Source organism: Trichosurus vulpecula, chromosome 6, assembly GCF_011100635.1.
Source record: "Trichosurus vulpecula isolate mTriVul1 chromosome 6, mTriVul1.pri, whole genome shotgun sequence".
Taxonomy (NCBI): domain Eukaryota; kingdom Metazoa; phylum Chordata; class Mammalia; order Diprotodontia; family Phalangeridae; genus Trichosurus; species Trichosurus vulpecula.
This window is the reverse complement of record NC_050578.1, coordinates 116,165,084-116,185,046: the sequence shown is the minus strand read 5'-3', so window position 1 is coordinate 116,185,046 and position 19,963 is coordinate 116,165,084. Positions and strand designations below refer to the sequence as shown.

General features: G+C 37.5%; 1 protein-coding gene across 5 annotated transcripts in view; it reads right to left on the bottom strand.

The window, feature by feature from the left end:
• The window catches only part of ELF2 (E74 like ETS transcription factor 2), an 88,774-nt gene that overhangs the window by 8,689 nt on the left and 60,122 nt on the right, over positions 1-19,963 (bottom strand). For 2 of the 5 annotated variants that reach the window (XM_036762849.1, XM_036762853.1), the window contains 3 exons: positions 7,753-7,866; positions 6,107-6,280; positions 1,702-1,788 (listed from right to left, as the gene is read on the bottom strand). In XM_036762849.1, coding sequence (XP_036618744.1) covers positions 1,702-1,788; positions 6,107-6,280; positions 7,753-7,866 — 375 coding nt within the window. Of the gene's footprint in view, positions 1-1,701; positions 1,789-6,106; positions 6,281-7,752; positions 7,867-16,734; positions 17,127-19,963 lie in introns of those variants that run through there. The other 3 variants (XM_036762852.1, XM_036762851.1, XM_036762850.1) reach the window with 3 other exon arrangements.

The following is a 19,963-nucleotide window of genomic DNA, read 5'->3' as shown; positions in this document are numbered from 1 at the left end:
AGACTGGCAAGCAAGGAAAGCATAAAATATCAGAAGGACAAAGATTTTCAAGCTGTCAGGAGCAGATGTAAAAGCAAAAAGACATAAAAATAATTAGTTTTAATTGGTTATAAGTGTAAAAAAGAAACTATTTGCTGGTGTTCTCTGATTCCTTTCTATAACTTGACAGCAATTTATATTTCTTCAGGCTTGCAATGGCAAAATGATTTTGTTCTGGCTCCCAGGAGGTCCATGTGAGGTCCATGTTCATTGCTTGCACTAGAATTCTATCATATTGCTTGAAATGGTTTAATGGATGTTTAGTTTAGACACCTTCTTGTTATAGTGGTGTGTGCTGTAATGGGATTTGACCTGCACGCACCAGAAGACGGCTCCTATAAAAGGTTATAATTTCTACAAGTTACCTATTTTGAGCCTAATATAAATAATTCAAAGATGGGCTTATCATCAACTGACTTTAGAAAGCCAAGTGCAACTCTTATCAAGCATTATCCAAATTAAAACATTTGGTTAGGCCTACTGGGCATTTCAAGGGGAGTCACCTTATACATCAAGGCCTATATGCAAACAGGTCCACTTATAAGGGGAAGGCAGTCCACCTGAAGTTGGCAGGCAAGAGCTTCCAAGGGTAAAGAAATTTAGTATGGGAGGCTTAAATACAAATAATGAAGTTAAACTTCAATTTTAAAAACAATTGAGATTTAAAATTGCTTTTATTGATTTAAATTGATTTAAAATTTTAAATACAATATCCTTTAACTATGAGTAACTTACTGATTTTTTAAGGGTCCGATGAAATGAGTTGTTTCAGTAAACTAGAAAGTAAATATTGCCCCCCAAATGAAAATGATACCAATTACATCCACTTACTAAATGTTCTAAAAACAGCAATGCTGACAATTTTAAAATCATACTTTAGTTTTTGTTTTCATCGGGGTATTTTTCTTTTTAACTATGATGTCTTGGTGTATGAGAAATGATGTAAAGGACATAAATCTATCAAATGCAAAAGGGGAAAAAGAAGTGGGCCACTTACACAAAAAGGTGAAAGAGGAAGGACAGACAGCCTAAGTGGACTCTAGGAAATATTAAAAGTACCGGAGGAAAGCCCTGGAGGATGTTGGGTGAATACTATCCAGCACATTTATGGAACATGACACACAAGAATCAAATAAAATGAGAAGCCATGGATAGGTTGCAATCTGCACCAGTAAACATAGTTACACCAATAAGATTGCAAATCAATATGAGGAATGAGATACACTCTGCAAATCTCTAAATCATTCATGGTGGGAAAAGCAATATTGCAACAGTGCTTATTATTCAATACTTTGCCAGATGCCAGATGCTTTACTCTGACCTTGAAGAGACTATTTCAAGCAAGAGAACAATCTAGTAAGGTCAGTGCTATCTCAGGGTAACTTTTAATTGACATATCTCCTGGAAAATTTAAATTGGTCTGAATAAAATTCCCCCACTAAATAAAATTTACATACTGAGAAAAACAAGCCTTTAATTAACATGCTACTTTCTTTAACAACAGTAGCTGCTATATAGTCTACAAATAACTGCAAAGAAAAAGATGACAAAGTACGCTTTTTTTTCCAAAAAAAAAAAAAAATGCAATGTATATGTCTGCAGTTAAAATTTCTACACACACACACACACACACACACACACACACACACACATATATATTACCTTTGCCTTCTCTGGGTTTTTTCTTGATGCCTAACTCGGGTGATCCATTGGAAATAGCTGGTTGTTGGGTCTTCGGTTTACGGCCAACTGTAAAAAATAAAATTGTATGGTGAAAATAGGGAATATAGCCAGTGGAAACACAGCCACTAGACTTCCTTCTAACACATTTTTTCGTAAAAGAGGGACATTAATTTGCTTATTAATGCAATCTCCATGTTATTTAGTAAAGAGTTTTGAGGGTTTTACATTATATTTTTTAAGCAATTTTAGACTACCACAATTTGGTAATAATCAGTTATTATTAGGCAATTATTGCTACAATGAGAGTCTCTTCACTAACTTCTATTTGAATAGCAATGGACAAGAATTCACTTACAACTCCAAAAATACCTAATTACAAACTTTTTGGACTGTTTTATGTCACACAGGTTTGTATAAATCAGTTTTTACCTAACCATCTCTGAAGAAATATCTAATGAAAAAAAGTAAGATAGAAGAGATTGTCATTTTGAAAATTTTAAAATGCTAAACTTCAACAATTCATTTCTCTTTTGACCTGAAAAGCAAACCCTATTTTTAAGCCAATTGTTAATTACAGAGGTGGATTTTCCCATTACATATTTCATAAAGCCATCAATTTAAAGTTGAAAGGGACCTTCAAAAGTATGTTCTCCTTTTGCAGATGAGACACTGAGAGCCCCAGGGAGGTGAAGTGATTTGCCAGGGTTACAAAGGTCTGTAAGGGACAGGGTAAGATACAAAATTGATTCTTGACTCTAAATCTGGTACTCTTTCCACCCTCTCTCCTCCTGATGTTCTTTATCTTCCACATGGGTAGTGGATTCCTTTTGAAGTTAACAGTTGTATAAATGGGCTGGATTCCTTCATTTCTGCTCAGGTATTTACTAAGAAGGCCTGACTGAAATCTCCCTGAATGTATATATAGTAGAGTCACCGTGGGTACACTGAAGTAGTTAAATCCTATTATAGGCAATATACAACTTTTAATAATAAAAGATTTTTTAAAATATGGTAACCAAACTGTCTAGCGACCCAAGTTTTTGTTTAAAGTAGTTACAAGGAGTTAAAATCCTGGAGAAAAATGGAATGGGTAAAGCAATGAAGTATACAAGAAAAAGCTGCACAATCTGTGCCAGGGACAATAACTCCCACGTACAAAGTGATTATAGGTTTATAAAGTCTTTAGCCTTATAGAGTCCTTTTCTCACAACAGCTTCTGGAGACAGGTATGTTCTACAGGGTGGGATACCGATAATATCAAGAGGCATTCAACTTGGAATATGAAGACCTGAATTCAGATCCCAACTCCTCTGAGCTCCCGTGCCCTCCATCTATTAAATGAGGGGGCTGGACTCTGCAGGTTTCTAAGGTTTTTTCCAACTCTTCCAAATTCTATGCTTTCTCTGGTGCCCCATCCTGGTAACAAGAAAAACTGTGTTACAATGAACTCCACAGAAATACATCTTTTATTATAGGGGAATAGTTAAAATAATTATATTGCTTGCTGTATCTGTTTCATCTCTGCAAATAAGAAATGCAATTTTCAAAATTTTTTCATTACAACAAAATCCTATCTCAAAAGAACAATGCAGAGCTTCTGTGTAGTTAATTATCATGGATTTGACTTATATCTGTATTCAAAAATTTTGTAGTCCAAGAAATGGAAAAGATCCCAAAGACCATAATTAAAGCAACATTACAATAACTAGATAACTCACGGGCAAACATGTACGACACATTATATGGATGACAAATCTTCCTTTTAACTTCTGGGTGACATTCTCACCCACTCTGCTTTACTTAAATCTTTTGTTGACATTGTTATCTTTGTATATTCTACCATAGAATCTGAAAGGAATTAGTCTAAACTAATTTTCCTGAAGATGTAGACAGTGCAGCCTACTGGACAGAGAGCTGGCCTTAAAGCCAAGAAGACTTGGATTCAAGTCCTACTTCTTACACACCCTGGCCACATGACCATGGACCAAGTCACATCAAGCACTCCAATTAGTGGAGGTCTGCTATACGTCACTGGTAGAGGACGCTCCTCATTCAGGAGTTCCTCTATCCCCATCAAATCACTGGTCCAGTCCCTGTTCCTATCCCAGAAAAGGTTTAAGTCTGAAAGTCAACAAACTTCTTAGTTTGTACCTGTCTGAGGGCTATTCCTATCTATGAGGAGGGTAAACAAGTCACTTCCTGGGTCAAGGTCATTGTCACAGTGTGCTTTGTTTTGTCTGAAGTGCACTGACTTCCTAGATCTGACAAATCCATATTTAAATGTAAGAAATGAAACATACTGCAAAACCAAATGCAAAATTAATTATTTCTTAGGATCATAAATCTAGCAAGGGATAGGACCTGAAGCCATCTAGGAAAGGTCAATTCTCTCATTTTAAAAATGAGGAAACTGAGGCCCAGGGATGTTTATTTTCCCTATAGGGAAAAAGCATCAAAAGTGAGATCTGAACTCAGCTCCTGACTCCAGAGCCAAAACTCTTTCTTCAGAATAAGGCTAATCTGTCTCTTCAATTCATGAGTCATTTTTGTATCCTCATCTACTTCAATAGCTAGGGCTATGTTAAATGATGTGTTTTTATAATCCTATAATGACTCCTTTTTTAGATTTCACCTCTATAGTTAAACAATTCCGTTAAGTATGCAATAGGTAACCTGGTATACACCTTCGTGTGTGTGTGTGTGTGTGTGTGTGTGTGTGTGTGTGTGTGTACACACATAAACCATAAAAAGATGTTTTCTTCAAATTACTTGAAAAAATTGATTTCCTACTAATTTAAACAACTTGTTTATATTAATTATTCTTCCTCTTAACAAGATTAACTTTTTTAATATGGGAATTTCTAGTCCATTAATTTAAGCATAGATATTCGCCTAATAGAAAGATTTGCTCAGAAGCTAAGTTTCTGTCTCCTTATCTTTCACTAACCTTTTCTTCATCTCACCCTCAACCCAGATTCTCTAAAAGCTACAAATAATTTCACAATGATAGCAAAGGTTTGAGTAATGGGTAAAGTTAGTATAAAACTAAATTTATAAAGGTAAGTGTTTATAAATCAAATGATGCATAAGTGAGTGTACTTTCATTTTTCACATAATTTTTAAGAGGAATTAATGCTTTTTTTATGTCACAGTAATTTCGGAATTTAACAGCCCACTCTCAAAACTGAACACTATTATAATAAACAAGGAAAACCAATTACACAAAACAAGTGATATAACACAACCGTGTCTTGACAGGGTAGACAACATTCTACACCTGTCATGGCCGACCTCTGATGAGGGAAGAGACATGTTTCATTTGTTCTTTGAACGGTCCTGAAGGTACTCTACAATGAATTTGATTAATTTAACTTAAAATGCATTGGTCAATATGTCACAGATTTGTCATCTGGTTAATGTGGGAGGCTCTTTCCACTAACACAGATCACAATCCATGCATAACTTGAAGCTCAGCATGGTTAAGTGATTTGCCAATGGTCAAACTATTAGAGGAGGGATTTCAACCCAGTTCTTCCTATTTCTGTGTCTAGCATTCTAGCTACTATATCACATCTTAAGGTAAAGATGCCATCTCCTTTCCTACTGGCTACCAAAGTCAAAGCCTATAAACAACCCTTGCAAAGGAGAAGACACACAATTAGGCCCCCCAAACATCAGCCCCCACTCAACTGATAGATTCAGTTCCATAAAGCAAACACACCATAAGATAAAGAATGACTGAAACCAAAACACCTGTCAAGTGCACATTTTTAAACCCATTAGATTTATTTTGCATAAACAACTTCCAACTCCTTCCTGGTTATTAGAATAAAACATGAAGAAGCAACTTCCAAACTCTGATGATTATTAGAACGAAGCATTAAAATGTTAAAGGGTTTATGGTATAGAATCATAAATGATAACAAATCTTTCCACTTAACATAACTTATTTCAAACTCAGATAGGAGGGAGAGCTTCTGTGAAAATGAAGGGGACAAAATACTCTATCTCAAGCAACCCAACTACAAAAATTCATTAATGAAAAAGTACATACAAGAAAAAAGACAACATAAAATATGAACAGGGATTCCTTTTTTACTATTTATCTGGCATCTTTGAAAATATGGGGTGCCTCCTAATTCTTACTTTAGTATTCTGACTCAAATACTAAGTCAGTTTAAAAATAATGCAAATGTAATAAAGTGTTTAGTTTAAGAACCAAAGTAAAATTTTAGTTTGAACTACTGCCTATAGCATCAGTCAAAATAATACACTGTAAAGAAGTGGTTTAGGATAACACTTATGTTTTTTAAGACTACAGTATACTCAGTTTTTATAGTTTCAAACCTTCAACAAAGGCTCTTTCAACAAAAATCTACTTTACCTTTCTTCTTTTTCATTGGCTCATGGATATCTGGTGAGGTTGGAACAGGGGAGGTATCCATAGGTTCGGACTCCTCCGTTGACACTTCGACTACCGTCTCTGTGATAACATCTGGTCTCATAGCAGCATGGATAAACTCTGGAGTAGATACACAAGGAGGAACAAAGACTTCCACTATAAAAAAAAAAAGGTTGAAGAAATTACATTTTTATCCCCCTCCCAATAAGTTTTATGACACAGGACAATTAAAAATTCAGAAGAGGTATTAATTATGATTAGACCAGGCCATCTTTCTTCCCCCTAGCATATCTATGGTTCTCACTCTAAAAAGTACAAAAGTAAAATAAAATAATTATGGACTGGAAGGCATAATCTTGTATCATCAATGAGACTTTGTATTTACTGTTTCCCTGACCTAAGAAATATAACTTTTGATCACCTTTAAAAATATGTAACTTTAAATTTCATACAAACAGTAAATCTACATTTTTTGTCTCTAATACAAAGCACATTTCTCATGCAAAATACAGATAATTATGATCCTTAAAATTCCATTTCATACTTGAAGAATCAAAATATAGCCCTTTTCCAACTAGGAGTTGTTCTTAGAAATTACTACAAATTTTCATAAATGTCAACTCTAGGAAATCCGGGCCATATTTGAGAAAATAGAAGGCTTAAGGTAAAATCATTATATATGTCCTACCACATTTTTTTAATATAGGTGAAATCAAGACAAAAGTAAAGAGCGGCACCCTTTAAAGGGAAAAGTTGTCACAAAAATGCAGTCCAAGAGATGTCTAGGCAAAGAGAAAGGCAGTTCTAGTTCTACACAGACTACCTGATGGAAAAATTTGATTATAAGCCTATAAACTCTATGGACAGCTAAGTGACACTGTAGATAGAGTGCCAGTCCTGGAGTCAATAACACTTATCTTCCTGAGTTCAAATCTTGGTTTCAGACACTTACTAGCTGTGTGGCCCTGGGCAAGTCACTTTACCAGGGTTTGCCTCAGTTTCTTCACCTGTAAAATGAGCTGGAGAAGGAAGTGGCAAACCATTCTAGTATCTCTGCCAAGAAAACTCTAAATGAGGTCATAAAGAATCAGATATAATTGAAGGACAACTATAAACTCAAATTATGGTGGGTTTTTTTTTTTAAAAATCACCAGTTTGTGAAGCTACCTCCTCTGCCCAATTAATCACCCCTCTGACTCACTGCCTATCTAATGACTAGAGGGAAAGGGAGAAGATTAAGTCTTCAATCACCATACTCTGGAGAGTTCTATGCAGCTCTATGTCCTATCTGCCATGGTTTATGACCAATCTAAAGAGAATCAGACTATAATATAAACAGTAACTCTAAAACTTATACATTTGGCATATTTTTTAAAACCTATAATTTTTTTTAAACTTAAAGATTTTCTATATCTCATTGATTATTAGGATGAAACATTAAATAAACATCCAAAAGGTTTGGCATAAATGTGTGTACACCTATATCAGTCAATATTTAATCATACATGTGATTAGTGACTATAATAATCCACTCATACTTTTTCTTTTTACAATCAATTATCTTGAAAACTAAAACACCTGCTATAATATAGTTGACACAACAGTCATCTCAACGCCAGTTCACATACCAGGACTTGTTGCATCCCTCAAGCAGGTTGGAGACTCCATATGAAGCAAGGCTTCAGCAGCTTCAATTGTCTTATCCGTGCAGTGTACATTGCTACTGTGAACTGATGCTTCAACTAGGAAAAACAAAAACCAAGTACATTCCATTAAAAACAGTCATTTCAAGCACATATTTATTTTAAAGTAAAAGAAACTCATGCCAGATGAAAAATTTTAAATATCATTAAAATGATTAGTATACATCTTCAGTATAGTCTTCAGAAGGTTCAAAGCAGTGAGGACTAGCTAGTATCTAAGCTTCCTAAAATGGATGTTAATTTAAAAAAAAAAAAAAAGATTTTTCTAGGGAGTACCCAAAGGAAAAACAAATTGAAATTGAAATTTGAAGTTGAACTCTGAAACCTTGAAATTTGAACTCTTATGTCAATTTTAAGCCAAAACTAACTAAGGAAAAATAAGCAGTTACAGATTAACAATTCTATGAGGTAAAAAGCACTTCTATCAAAATGCTATCCAATACCATGTCTAATAAAGCCCTGGGTCCCAAGCAGGTCACTAACTCTAATCCCATTCAAAATAATTAAGCAGTTCTATTAACCAATAGAACAAACCCAAATTTCACATCCATATGTGATGGTGCCAATTATACACCTTTCTGGGCACACAGGAATGACAAGCAATTCTACTCTACAAGAAGGATTGATTCACTCCTGGTTTAGAAGCATCCTGTCAACAACTACTCCACTGATGATGGAAAAAAAATCAACCCTAGGATTAGAAATGTTCTCCCTTATTGCCATTTCACCTATAGTGACCTTTCCCTTCCTCCTAAGGGACCTTTCTGGGCTCCTCACAGAGCAATTTCCTTTATTCTCATGAGGACATCCCATCTGCTTTGTGGGTGAATCAGTGCTTCATAATTTACATTAAAATAAAACTTTTCATAAACTGACAGGTCCTTAATCATAAACATAATTAACACGATTTTCAATTAATCAGTTAAAAGAGTTTACTAGGATGTATTTGTTACTGGATGCAGGGAATTGACCTTTTACAAACTCCTATCCAATTTTTACAAAATAACACTGGGGGTGGGGGGAACAGGTTCCAAAGTGCTGAAAGTATGTGCCTCTGTATTATAAAAACAATTTCTATCTGATTTTTAAGGTAAAACAAAAACACCCTAGTAGAACTATGATTCTAAATGCCCCTAACTAGCCCCTCTACCTTCTTCTCACCAACCTCCAATTTTTTGTACAACATTTTTAAATTCAGTGACCCCATAACCACCTGTTGCACATCATCTACACTCTCACCAAGGTAGCTGTGCCTCTGCACTTGCTCTTTCCATTTATGGAAATCTGCTCAAAGCTCAATCGTTCCAGAGAGGCAGCCAACATCTGAGTAAATCTATCTTTAGGTGACCCTGCTTACTCTATCTGCAGCTTCACTAAATTAAAGAGGATTCAATTAGGACTTCTATCTGAACTTCAAAAAGCCTACTGACAACTAAAATCAAATCTTTAGGCTGGAGGTCACCTAAAAGAAAATAATCATAGACCTGTACAATATCTCATTTTAATGCTATTTAGGAGGAGAAATCATATATTCTAGATTACCTACAAACAGAAGCTTTATGTCAAAGAACTTGACCTAAGTAAAACAGCAGTATATCTTTCGCTAACTCAAAACTTATATATATGTCTGTATATATATTTTATATATATGTAGCTCTATATCATTCTAGCAATTTTATACCTTTTAATTTAAAAAAAGTACCCATAAAAGTATAGTCCTCATGCAATTGTTGTATTAGGATATATCATAAAGTGCCCACATTTTGAAATGGGAATCTAAAAGATTCAATAGAAACAATATCTAGAAACAAAATTCTAGTAAGTTAAAAAAAATTACATGTGAATCCTATTTTATAAAGTCAAAAAGGGAGAGGATATTGATGTAAATATGCCTCTCCCTCAACCACACATTATTATACTGCCCTTGATTCTCAACTGGATCAAGGTTAACATGCAAAAACCAAAGTTTACTTAAACTCCTAAGTTCCTTAAGACCCTGGAATATTCCTCTAAAATTTATTTCCTACTCCTCATTGAGAAACTGCTAAAAACCAGGCAGGCAAAAGTAGAGCTAAACAGAAAACTTTGTTCCAACAACCAGAGTCTATATTATCCAAACAGAGATTCTGTTCTCAAGACCAAACATTATCCCCTAGTCAAAAATAATGTGAACTTGACTAGCACTCGAATACACGTACATTATACAGAAAGGAAATGTTAAGGATTGTGTATTAAAACATTCATTTTTCATTCCACTGTGATGATTCAATCATTAAAATAAGCAAAATACAAACTTCAGGTAAGCCAGGTTGTGTTCAAAACATGAAATATGCAAATAACAACGTGTATAAATGCAAACGACACAAGAAATGGCAGACATATTTAGAAATTGAAGAAATCCCACTCATTCATTCCCATATCAACAGTTTCTATGCAAGTATTGCTGAACACGGTCAGAGGATGCAAGAAACATACTTAGTCTGTTTCAAGGCAGTTTCCAGAAATATGCCTCTTCATAAAATCAGAGACTACCCGCAATGCAATTTATCTATGTTTCCTATAGCACTCCACAACATAACTCAGAATAATCACAATGGAATTACAAATTACAAATATTCCTTTATGGATAACAAAAATGTTTCAAAGTCAAAGAATAATTGTGTAAGAAGGCCCAAGGTATAAAGCCAAAGTCAACATGTGTGTAAGAAGTTGCCAGGAAATATATCAAGATGATGCACAGAAAAGGACATGGCCAGCATTATATTGAAAATGAAGAATAAAACAATGAGGAGCTGGAAGATTATACTGGTATCCACAAAATATTAAAAGATCCAGAAGGCAGCCTCATCCTTTATGGATCATCTATAGAAAGACATAGATAAGAATCATATAGGACAAGAAGGAAAAGGTTGACATTTGCAGTGGTAGAAGGAATCCAACCCACGCCAACAGAAATACTAAGAAATGTTTAATGACTACTTCAGATTCTCTCCACTTCAAGTTTAAAATCATAAGTTTAGTGCTGGAAGAGAGCTTGAGTTCATTTAGTCTAACTCCCTTCATTTTACAACTAAGAAACCTGAAGAGACATTAAGTGAATTAGCACCTAAGTCATACAGAATGTAAGTGGAAGAGCCAGGATCTGAACCCAAGGTCCTCTAACTCTCCCATCACTTGTATGTACAAAAATATGCCTTGCTTTGAAAATAGTCTGTGATTTCTGAATAGCTTTTTAATCTTTGTTACAAGGGATGGCTTTATGCATAAGGGAAGCAGAGGTACATATGTATCTGTATGTGTGTATACACACATACAGACACACACACACACACACACACACACACACATATGGAAATGACTGCCAAGTCTAAGGAAAGGCATCAATAAATAAGATGTTAAAATTTTAAAACCTACCTACTAGTCCAAAGTGGACATCTAGATAACTGATTAACCAAAGAAACAAAAATTTAATGTTGCCTCTAATAATATGTAAGAATTACTTTCTGATATTTATCAGCCATGATGTTTTATCCATATCAACAATTCAATAAAATGTTATCACTAATTAAGTTTGAACTTATAACTTTGATCTTAATGGTGTGCTATATTTTTTCACAAAATATTAGAGTCAAAAATCACATTTTATCTTGCTTCTTAAAACTTGATTGGTTACTCTTTTAGAGATGTGTCTGAACTATTATGGAAGGGAAAAATAAAAAACCCTCCCCCTAAAAACCTATGATTCCCCGGGCAAAGGAAACTTCCAAAGCAGGAAATTCCCTCTACCAATGTAGACTGGCTCCTGCTCAGAGCTAAAGGGTAAAGGCTAGAATGCAGGCAACATTTTTTTTTCAGTCTCTCCTGGTTGGTATTGCTATTTTGGATACGCCAAAGAACAGACAAAACAAGGGACAGAACAGAGAACAAGTTTGAGGGAACAGATTCAGAAAGGGGAAAGTTTTGCTAACAAAAAATTGCTTGTGTCCCCATGCACTCTCTAATGCATGCCTTGTTCCATTTCTCTCTAGTCCAACAGTGTTATATGGTAGATTATTCCAAGCTCTCTCTCACTCAACAGCTGTCAGAAAACACCAAACTTGGTCATTCAGTCTGACAAGAGGCATACCTCAGCTTTACGGAAGAGAATCCTAGCAATGATATAATTAAGAACAATGTTTTTAGAGCAAAACTAAAAGTTAGTAGCATATTTAATTAGTGGGCAATGGAAGGAGTGAAAAAAATTGTCATTAATTACTGTGCCTCTCACCAGCAAGAGGATAAACTAACATTACAAGGTCATCCCTCCACTGTAGTCCCTTATTTACAACAGCTTATCCTTTAATGCACTGTAGCAACTATCATAATACTTGAGTGAAAAATAATACCAAATATTAAATGCTATAGATTTTCATCTTCAAAAATCAGTTTTTGCTCAGTGTAAAAATTGAGTAATTTTTTCTCTGTAATATTTTAAGCCTCTTTCAAGATTATGAGTACTATGTTTGAAACGGGGTAACTCGATTAAAATTCAGTGTGGAAGAATCCAAATGACAATCATGTGGGAGACAAAACACTCGAGTTGAGATCAAAGGACTCTAAACCGCAACTCTGCTGCTCACTTGCTACCTTGGACACATGTGACTTAAGCAAGTCCTTCAACTTCTCGTTGTTGGCTCAGAAAAAATGAGTTAAAATTTGATTATCACTGAGGCACCTTTTTTGCTCTCAATCCTAGGAGAAATTTTTTTTGTGCTTTTATCACAGATTTTAGATAGTTCCAGGCAAAGAACTTCCCCTACCAAAGCTAGTTTACAGTTTTAGGGTTGCCTAGGGAAACTGAGAGGTTAAACTCAGAGTTCAACAGCTGATAAGTGTCAGAGATGGAACTTGAACCCTCATCTTCCTGACTCAGAGGCCAGCTATCTAGCTACTTTGACATGCTGCTGATCTGTAAGGAATTACAGTATCCAATTTTCAAAAAAGAAACAAAACTCTGCAACAAGATACAAATTTCCTATAAATATCCATTTGCTGCCTTCTCAATATTTGAGCTGTAACACAGGCTAAGTGGAATTTATGTAATTACCCAGATAATTTAGACACTCCTCCCCATCCCAAAAACACTTGCTACTAAGAAAAAAAAGGGGGATTTTATGCAAGCTAGCCTGATTGGCTAAATCTACAATTACATTATTACTGCTTTCCTCTTTACTTCAGTAGATACATGACTACTGAAAAGCAAATGATTAAATACACTCACTCATAAATTAATTTTAAAAGATCAATGACATTTCCTCTCCTGTTTTACACCAACATTTTTTCAACCATTTCCTACAAATGTCTATTTTTTCAACTTAACTTTTGCAACCTACTCTCGTCATTAAACCACACCAGTAACAGTCTAGGCAAGTATGTAAAGCATCTTTTACAATACAGAATAAGACTTAAGAGTTAGGAAAACTAAGATTTAATTCTCACCTAAGCCACTTGCTAGCTATATGACCGTGGATGGACAATCTAAGGCTCAGTTTCTTTATTTGTAAAATGGAAATAACACTTAAACTACCTTGCTTTGAGGAACATACTTTGGAAATCTTAAAGTATTGCATGTACAAATTATTAATTATTTAATTAGTAATACACATAATACTAATTATTAAATTATTAAAAATAACTGTATAAAAAGTCTAGCTAGATGAAGAGCCCAGTATTGTAAGAAAAGGGTTTAGATGCTCCATGTTCTAAACCCAAATGCCCCAAATTAAAATATTATAATAAAAAGAATACAGGTATCCTGGCATACAGTGGTAGTGTTTTGGTGCTTCTCCAGGAAGCTTCCCTAATAAACACCAACCACTTTCATCAACACTAATACAATTCCTTTTCCATCCAAACCCCTAACATACTCTGACAATTACTATATTTATCTGAACAGCTTTTAAAAGTCATGTTTAAGTTCATCTCCCTTTTTGTACTGCTAAAATACTCAAGGGCAAGACTGATGGCTAGATATAAAATGGAATAAAAGATTTTTTTTTTAACATTTTGTCCATTTTCTAAGGAATTGCAATAGGGATTGGACCTGTGATTTCATTGGTATAGGCAATCTTAAGTGAGGAAACTCCGTCTATGAATGCAGGTCAGAACCTTCTGTTTCTCTTCTCTTCCTCTATTTGACAAGCAAACAAAATTAAAGTGATTCTCAGGATTGCAAGATAAATTAATGATTAAAAAAAGAATTTAGAATTATGGTCTTGAATCTGAGCTGGGCCATCCTGCCTTTTCAAATTTTAATTTATTCAATTTATGTAATTAACCTTGAGCAAATCAGTAAACCTGTCTCAAGTTTCTTCCTAAAATAGGAAGCATAAAGTGACCTAACTCACTCAGATTACAAGAAGCAATCCTTAAGGAAATAACTTGAAAAATAATTTCACATAATCCTTGTCTTTGTAAAATGTTACAATCTTGAAAAGCAATAATAATTCTAATGCTATTTCTTAATACACTAGCAAAACACAATAGAGCTGGGAAACAACTTCTTTCACCTCCTACTAGAAAACTCTTTTTTGTTTTCAAATTTATTAGACCTAATGCTCAGCATTTCCCACCACCCCTCCCATTCCAAACAAAACAGAAACATGCCAGATTTAGCCACCTGTTTCATTCCCCAAAGCTTGTGAAGCTTTTTAAAGGCTTAAGAAACTCAGATGTTTATGACAACTTTTCCTTCTTACCTTCCCAATCTATCCTAGTTTCTCAAGTGACTACAACGCAATTTAACCGCAATAAACTATTATTGGAATTAAAAAGGTTTCACACACAAGAGTAAAAATAACATATCCTCATACCAAAGTTTAAAATAAATCTTACATTAGCACCAGGGACATAAACACACGCACACACACAACTACCACACTGAAGATTAAAAACCATGTGGTTGGCAGACTAAGGAGAAAAGAACTCAGTTATCAATGTGTCCTGACATTTACTAAGACACTTTCCCTACGAAGTTAGAATTTTTTTTCTACAATGATAATTTTATTTAGCCTACTTCAAAGATTATATCATTGCTCATAAACACTACTCATCTGTCCAGATTTGTAAAAAAAAATAAAATAAAATAAAAATTTAAAAAAAGCCATACAAACAATTGTTCTTCCAAGCCCTTTATTTCAGAGGATCAGATTCAATTAAGCAATCTTAGGTAATTCAGGCCAACCTCTTCGTTTTGCCAAAGAAACTGAGGCAAAAAGAAGTGACACGCCCAAGGTCACACAGGTTGGAGCAAGGGAGTGGACACCAAGTCCTCTGCCTCCAAACCAGCACTTTCCAACAGCACCCTCAATTTTAGATATATGTGGTATATTTCGTCAGGCTAAGGTTAAAGTCCACAAATTTATATGTACTCGTAAATCTATAGGAACATAACGAACTTAGTTATGTGCTTAAATTAAGTACTAAATTTTATTTCCTTTTACCATTAATACCAGGAAGAAATCAGGGGTTAAGACATCAGTTATACCAGTGTTGTTTGTAAATTTCTAATCTTCCTATTATAATCGAGATACTTAATAGGATTGAGAATAGAGATTAATGCTTGTTTAGTCCTAGCGGTGCAGCTACAAAATATGTAAAGCATATAGGTTCTGCTTCACGAACACGAAGCTCAAAAGGCTGGTGTGGGCGTTATTAAAGCTTTCGATGTAACTGAAGTCCGTGCCCTTCCGCTGCAGCAGCGGTGCAGCACATCCCCCACCCTTGCGGCCACTTCCGTGTTTACACTCCTCTTCCCTCCAATTCCATGCGTACATTGTCAGCTTTACTCCCGCCCAATCTCCATTGGTCCAGCGAAGGCCAGAAGACCCGCCCCCAGAAATCAACGTTCTTATTTGGAACATCCCCGAGAAGGGATTGGAACGGAAGCCTTGTCAATCTCGCCGATTCTGTCCTCTCCGCTGCGCTTCCGCTATGGTGGGAGGTTTGGGGGGGAGGGGAAAGGGGGCGACACCGTGCTGAGACTTCCCCAGGGCCGAGCCTGCCTCCTGCCTCCCCGCCAACCCCGGTGGTGCCCACTACTCACATAAAAAATAAGGCAAATTTTGCCTTTTTATGCATCCCCGCCCCACTGCTCAAGACATCCCACCATCTCCCACCCCACAAATAGCCCCCCACTCCCCGCGAGGGGAGGGGGCTGCGTTAGGTTTCCTCCTGTCCTTCAACTAGCAGGGCTGGGTTCAGAGTCACGGGCCTGGGCAGGGGCGGCCAGTTCACTTGACTCCCTAGCACCGTGACCCTTTGCGGGACCGTTACTCCTGAAAGTGCACCAGGTGCGAGGGGGCGGGGAGCTGTTTTGGCGGGTACCCTCGGCCGCTCCGTTTCTTCTCTACAGGAGTCAAGGGGAGGGAGTGATGGTGGGGTGGGGTGGGGGGGCGAGTCCTAGCGCCCCCTCCCCCGGGGCAGCCGCGGCCTCTCCGGCCAGACAGCGTGGCAGAGCGGCGGAGACAACAGCCGCGCTCGCTCCCTCGCTCTCTCGCCCACTTCCTGGTTCCTCAGCAACTGGGGCGAAGCGCAAACTCTCCCGCCCGGGAGTCGCCAACTTGAGCGCGGCGCACGTTCTCTTGCACCGGCTGCCGGCGCCGGGCCCGGGAGGCAGAGCCGCTGCTGCCGGGGGCAGCCACGGAGCCCCGGCACGGAGGACCGGGCAGGTTATTCACCAAGGTGATCACTTCCTGATTCGTCGCCTCCATTACTTCATTCACCGCTCCCTCTCCAGCCCGACCTCCCAGCGCCTCCCGCTGCTCCCTGCACCGGTCGCCGCCGCCGCGCGAGAGCCGCCTCCCGCCCCTTTCACACGCCGCTGCCGCCTGCACCCGTGCACAGTAACACAACTTGCCCGGTCCTTACCGGCCCGGATGAGCAGATCCAGCTGGTTGGTGGGCCCCTCATGCAGAGAAGTCGCCATGTTTATCCCGGGGCTGGAGCTGCTGCTGCTGCTTCACATTGACTTAACGCTGGGAGCAGCGGCGGCGGCGGGGGAGGAGGCGGAACCAGCAGTCAGAGGCGCACACGCACACACACTTGCACATACACACACTCACACACACTCTCTCCCACACACACGGAGGGATCCTTGCGCGTCCTCCCGACAGGAAGCCGAGGAACCGGCCCAGCTCCCAGGCGTCCGCCCGGCGAGAAAACCCAGCACCTAACGGTAGGGGCTGCAGCGGCGGCTCGACTAGCAACGCGATCCTTCCGCCCTGCAGCCCAGACAGGAAGTCCCCGACATTCGCGCACGGCCGCTCCGCCACCCGCAGCCGGGGGAGGAGACTCTGACACCTGAGGCTAAGGAATCTCTCCCGGGCCTGGGACAGTTAAGGGGCCGCCCCGGCCGGGAGAAGGCACCGAGAACTGTCTCTAACTGCCCGGGCTACGGAAGAGGCAGGGAGCACATTCTCTCTCGGAAGTGCCTCTCGTGCTGTTTCTGCAGCCTGGAAATGGCCATGCCTATTCTACCTTGTTTTGGCCGTCGCTGCGCTTGCTGTCCCTCCTTCAGGTGAGGGAGGTGGCAGTTTGAAGTAGTAACCCAAAATGGTCATGCACAGAAAATTATGTTCCCACAACTTTTCGGGGAAGAAAAAAGTACTTCTACTGTTTTCAAAAAGCTACTTTCCTCTTTTGAAAAACTGTCAAGAGCTTAATATTAAATAAATAACAAAACTGGCCAGTCTGTCATACGTGAAACCATTCGCCAATCTGTCAAAATGTATGACCCTTCTCATTAATAACTAACTCAGAAACAAATCTGTAAATGATGGCGCATTTAGACTCTTAATGTTCTCTCATTAAGGACAAAAGATCCCGAGAAGTACTAACATAAATACTATATAAACACATAATTCCTTGCTACTAAATGAATGTATAAGATCAAGAAACCAAGACAATTTAAGAGCAGAAAAAATATTAACTGTTCCCAAGTTACAACGTTCTTCAACACCCGGCTTTGAAAATATGACAATGGTGGCAGACATAAAATCTTTCTAAGGTTTACAAAGTTTTAGGTAAAACTGCCTGAGCACACAGTAGAGAACTGCAATTATCAGTTTAACATCACTAGTATGTAAAAGAAAACCGGTTGTTTTTTAATAAGTTTGGCCAAACTCTTTATTGAGTTCAATTTTTTTAAACCTGAATTATCTGACTCTACACATACAGCCGACAAAAAGTTAAGTTCAGCTGTTTACCGAGTGCAATGGCAGTTTATTATGATAGATTTCACTGCACCATGAGGATCTCAAATGCCTTTAAATACACACTTTGAGTCAACACGGGGTCAGATGGGATTTAGCATTACTATCCCTTATTCCTCTCAACACATACTTATAGATCTAAAATGTACTTGTGTTTGCAAAAGATCTGTCACACTAAATCTGATGCTCCTTGTTCCCAGATGCATCTATCAAATCTTGCACAAAAACTATACTGACAGCACCATATTCACTTCTATTCAACAAATATTAAAAAGTACTGATTGATAAAGACAGCAGTTGGTAATGTTATCAGCTTAAACTGGAAGAGAAGGGAAGGCAAATACCAACAATACTTTCTGGCTTTAGATCATTTCATGCAGTTTGTCGATAAGTGAAAATAGTGATACTAGGAAGATCTACATTTGTTCTCAGGTTGGCAGCTCAAACAGAGCCCTCTTGGTGATGTGGGAAAGTGTCAGTTTGAGATTGGTCCACGACATATAATTTATCAGTCATTTGTTTCTTGCTAATATAAATGTATAGAATGTACAAACAGTGGAATGAGTCAGCCCCTGTATTTTAGGGTAGCTGGGGGGCTGGGCCTTAATCACTCCATAGTACTTAGCATAGACCTACAGGAAATTATGCCCTGAATAAAGGTTTAAAGATAATCCACTCAATCTTCACTTCTGTTAAGATCCTCAGAGAGACAATGTGATTGATTCTGTGATTGTCGGAGAGAAGTGACCAGAAAAATGAACTGGAGATGGTCTTTTATTTGTACATTTAAAGTCTATGTAAAATTTCCACAAGCTTTCTTGTCATCGTAACAACTTTTAGAGATTAATTAATACTGAGAAGAGTGATTGAAATTACCAGATCGTTTTTACAATCCTTCCAGCTCCAAAACGTTATGATTCTACACACAAAAGCAAGGTTAATTGCCTTGGTAATAGTTAAAAATTTCCGTGGTGTTTTAATTTTCATTTTTAATTACTATATTCAGGTAAACTTCCATTTGTGCTAATACACTTGCAGTGAAGTTTCCACATCTAAGCTATTTTCATCTGCCAGAAGATACCCCATAGTAACAGTGCCTTGTTGATCTGTTACAATGAATCAGATTATTAAAAATGCTTTCTTTCTCAAGTCTCTATCCATGTAACTTGTCAAAAGACTTGAATGTTTGCTGAGCAAAGAAGGCCTAAATTCTTCAGAGATTTTGTTGCTGTTGTTTTTCTATCAAACAGAAATTGCATTGGTGGGTTTTGCTGTACCCTGACCCAGACGACCCCTGCTGCTACAGGCCAACCCTCCCCCCATTTCAATCAAGTCACTCTATGATCCATCCCTGTGGCTTCCCTGGTCACCATATGTGACCATATCTCTATGTGCAGTCTCTGCAGTTAAACTGTAAGCCCCTTAAGGGCAGGGTTTGATTCACTTTTGAATCCACTGTGCTTAATTAATTTTTCATTCATTCCTACTAAAATGCTTTGGAAACTTTAAAGTGCGGAGGAAAAAAAAAACAGAAATTGCCCTTTGGCTTATTTCATCTTTCAATCCATGAGTAATGTCATTTTACTCGAGTATGATATAAGCCCTTAACAAAATGAGTGTCCATCAATTGGGAAATGGTTGAACAAATTGTTAGATAAACATACTGTAATATTACTGTGTTTTAATCAACAATAAATATAAGGATTTTTTAAAATATGGGAGGATTTTTTATGAGTTATGGAGACTAAAGAAAGATGAACAAAGAAAATATTCGCGATTACAACACTAAAAGATAACAATAAAGTATCTGAAGTCTTAAGAACTGTAATGAACAATCTTTGTCATGCAGAAATGCTATGGGACATTTACAGAATGTTACTCCTATG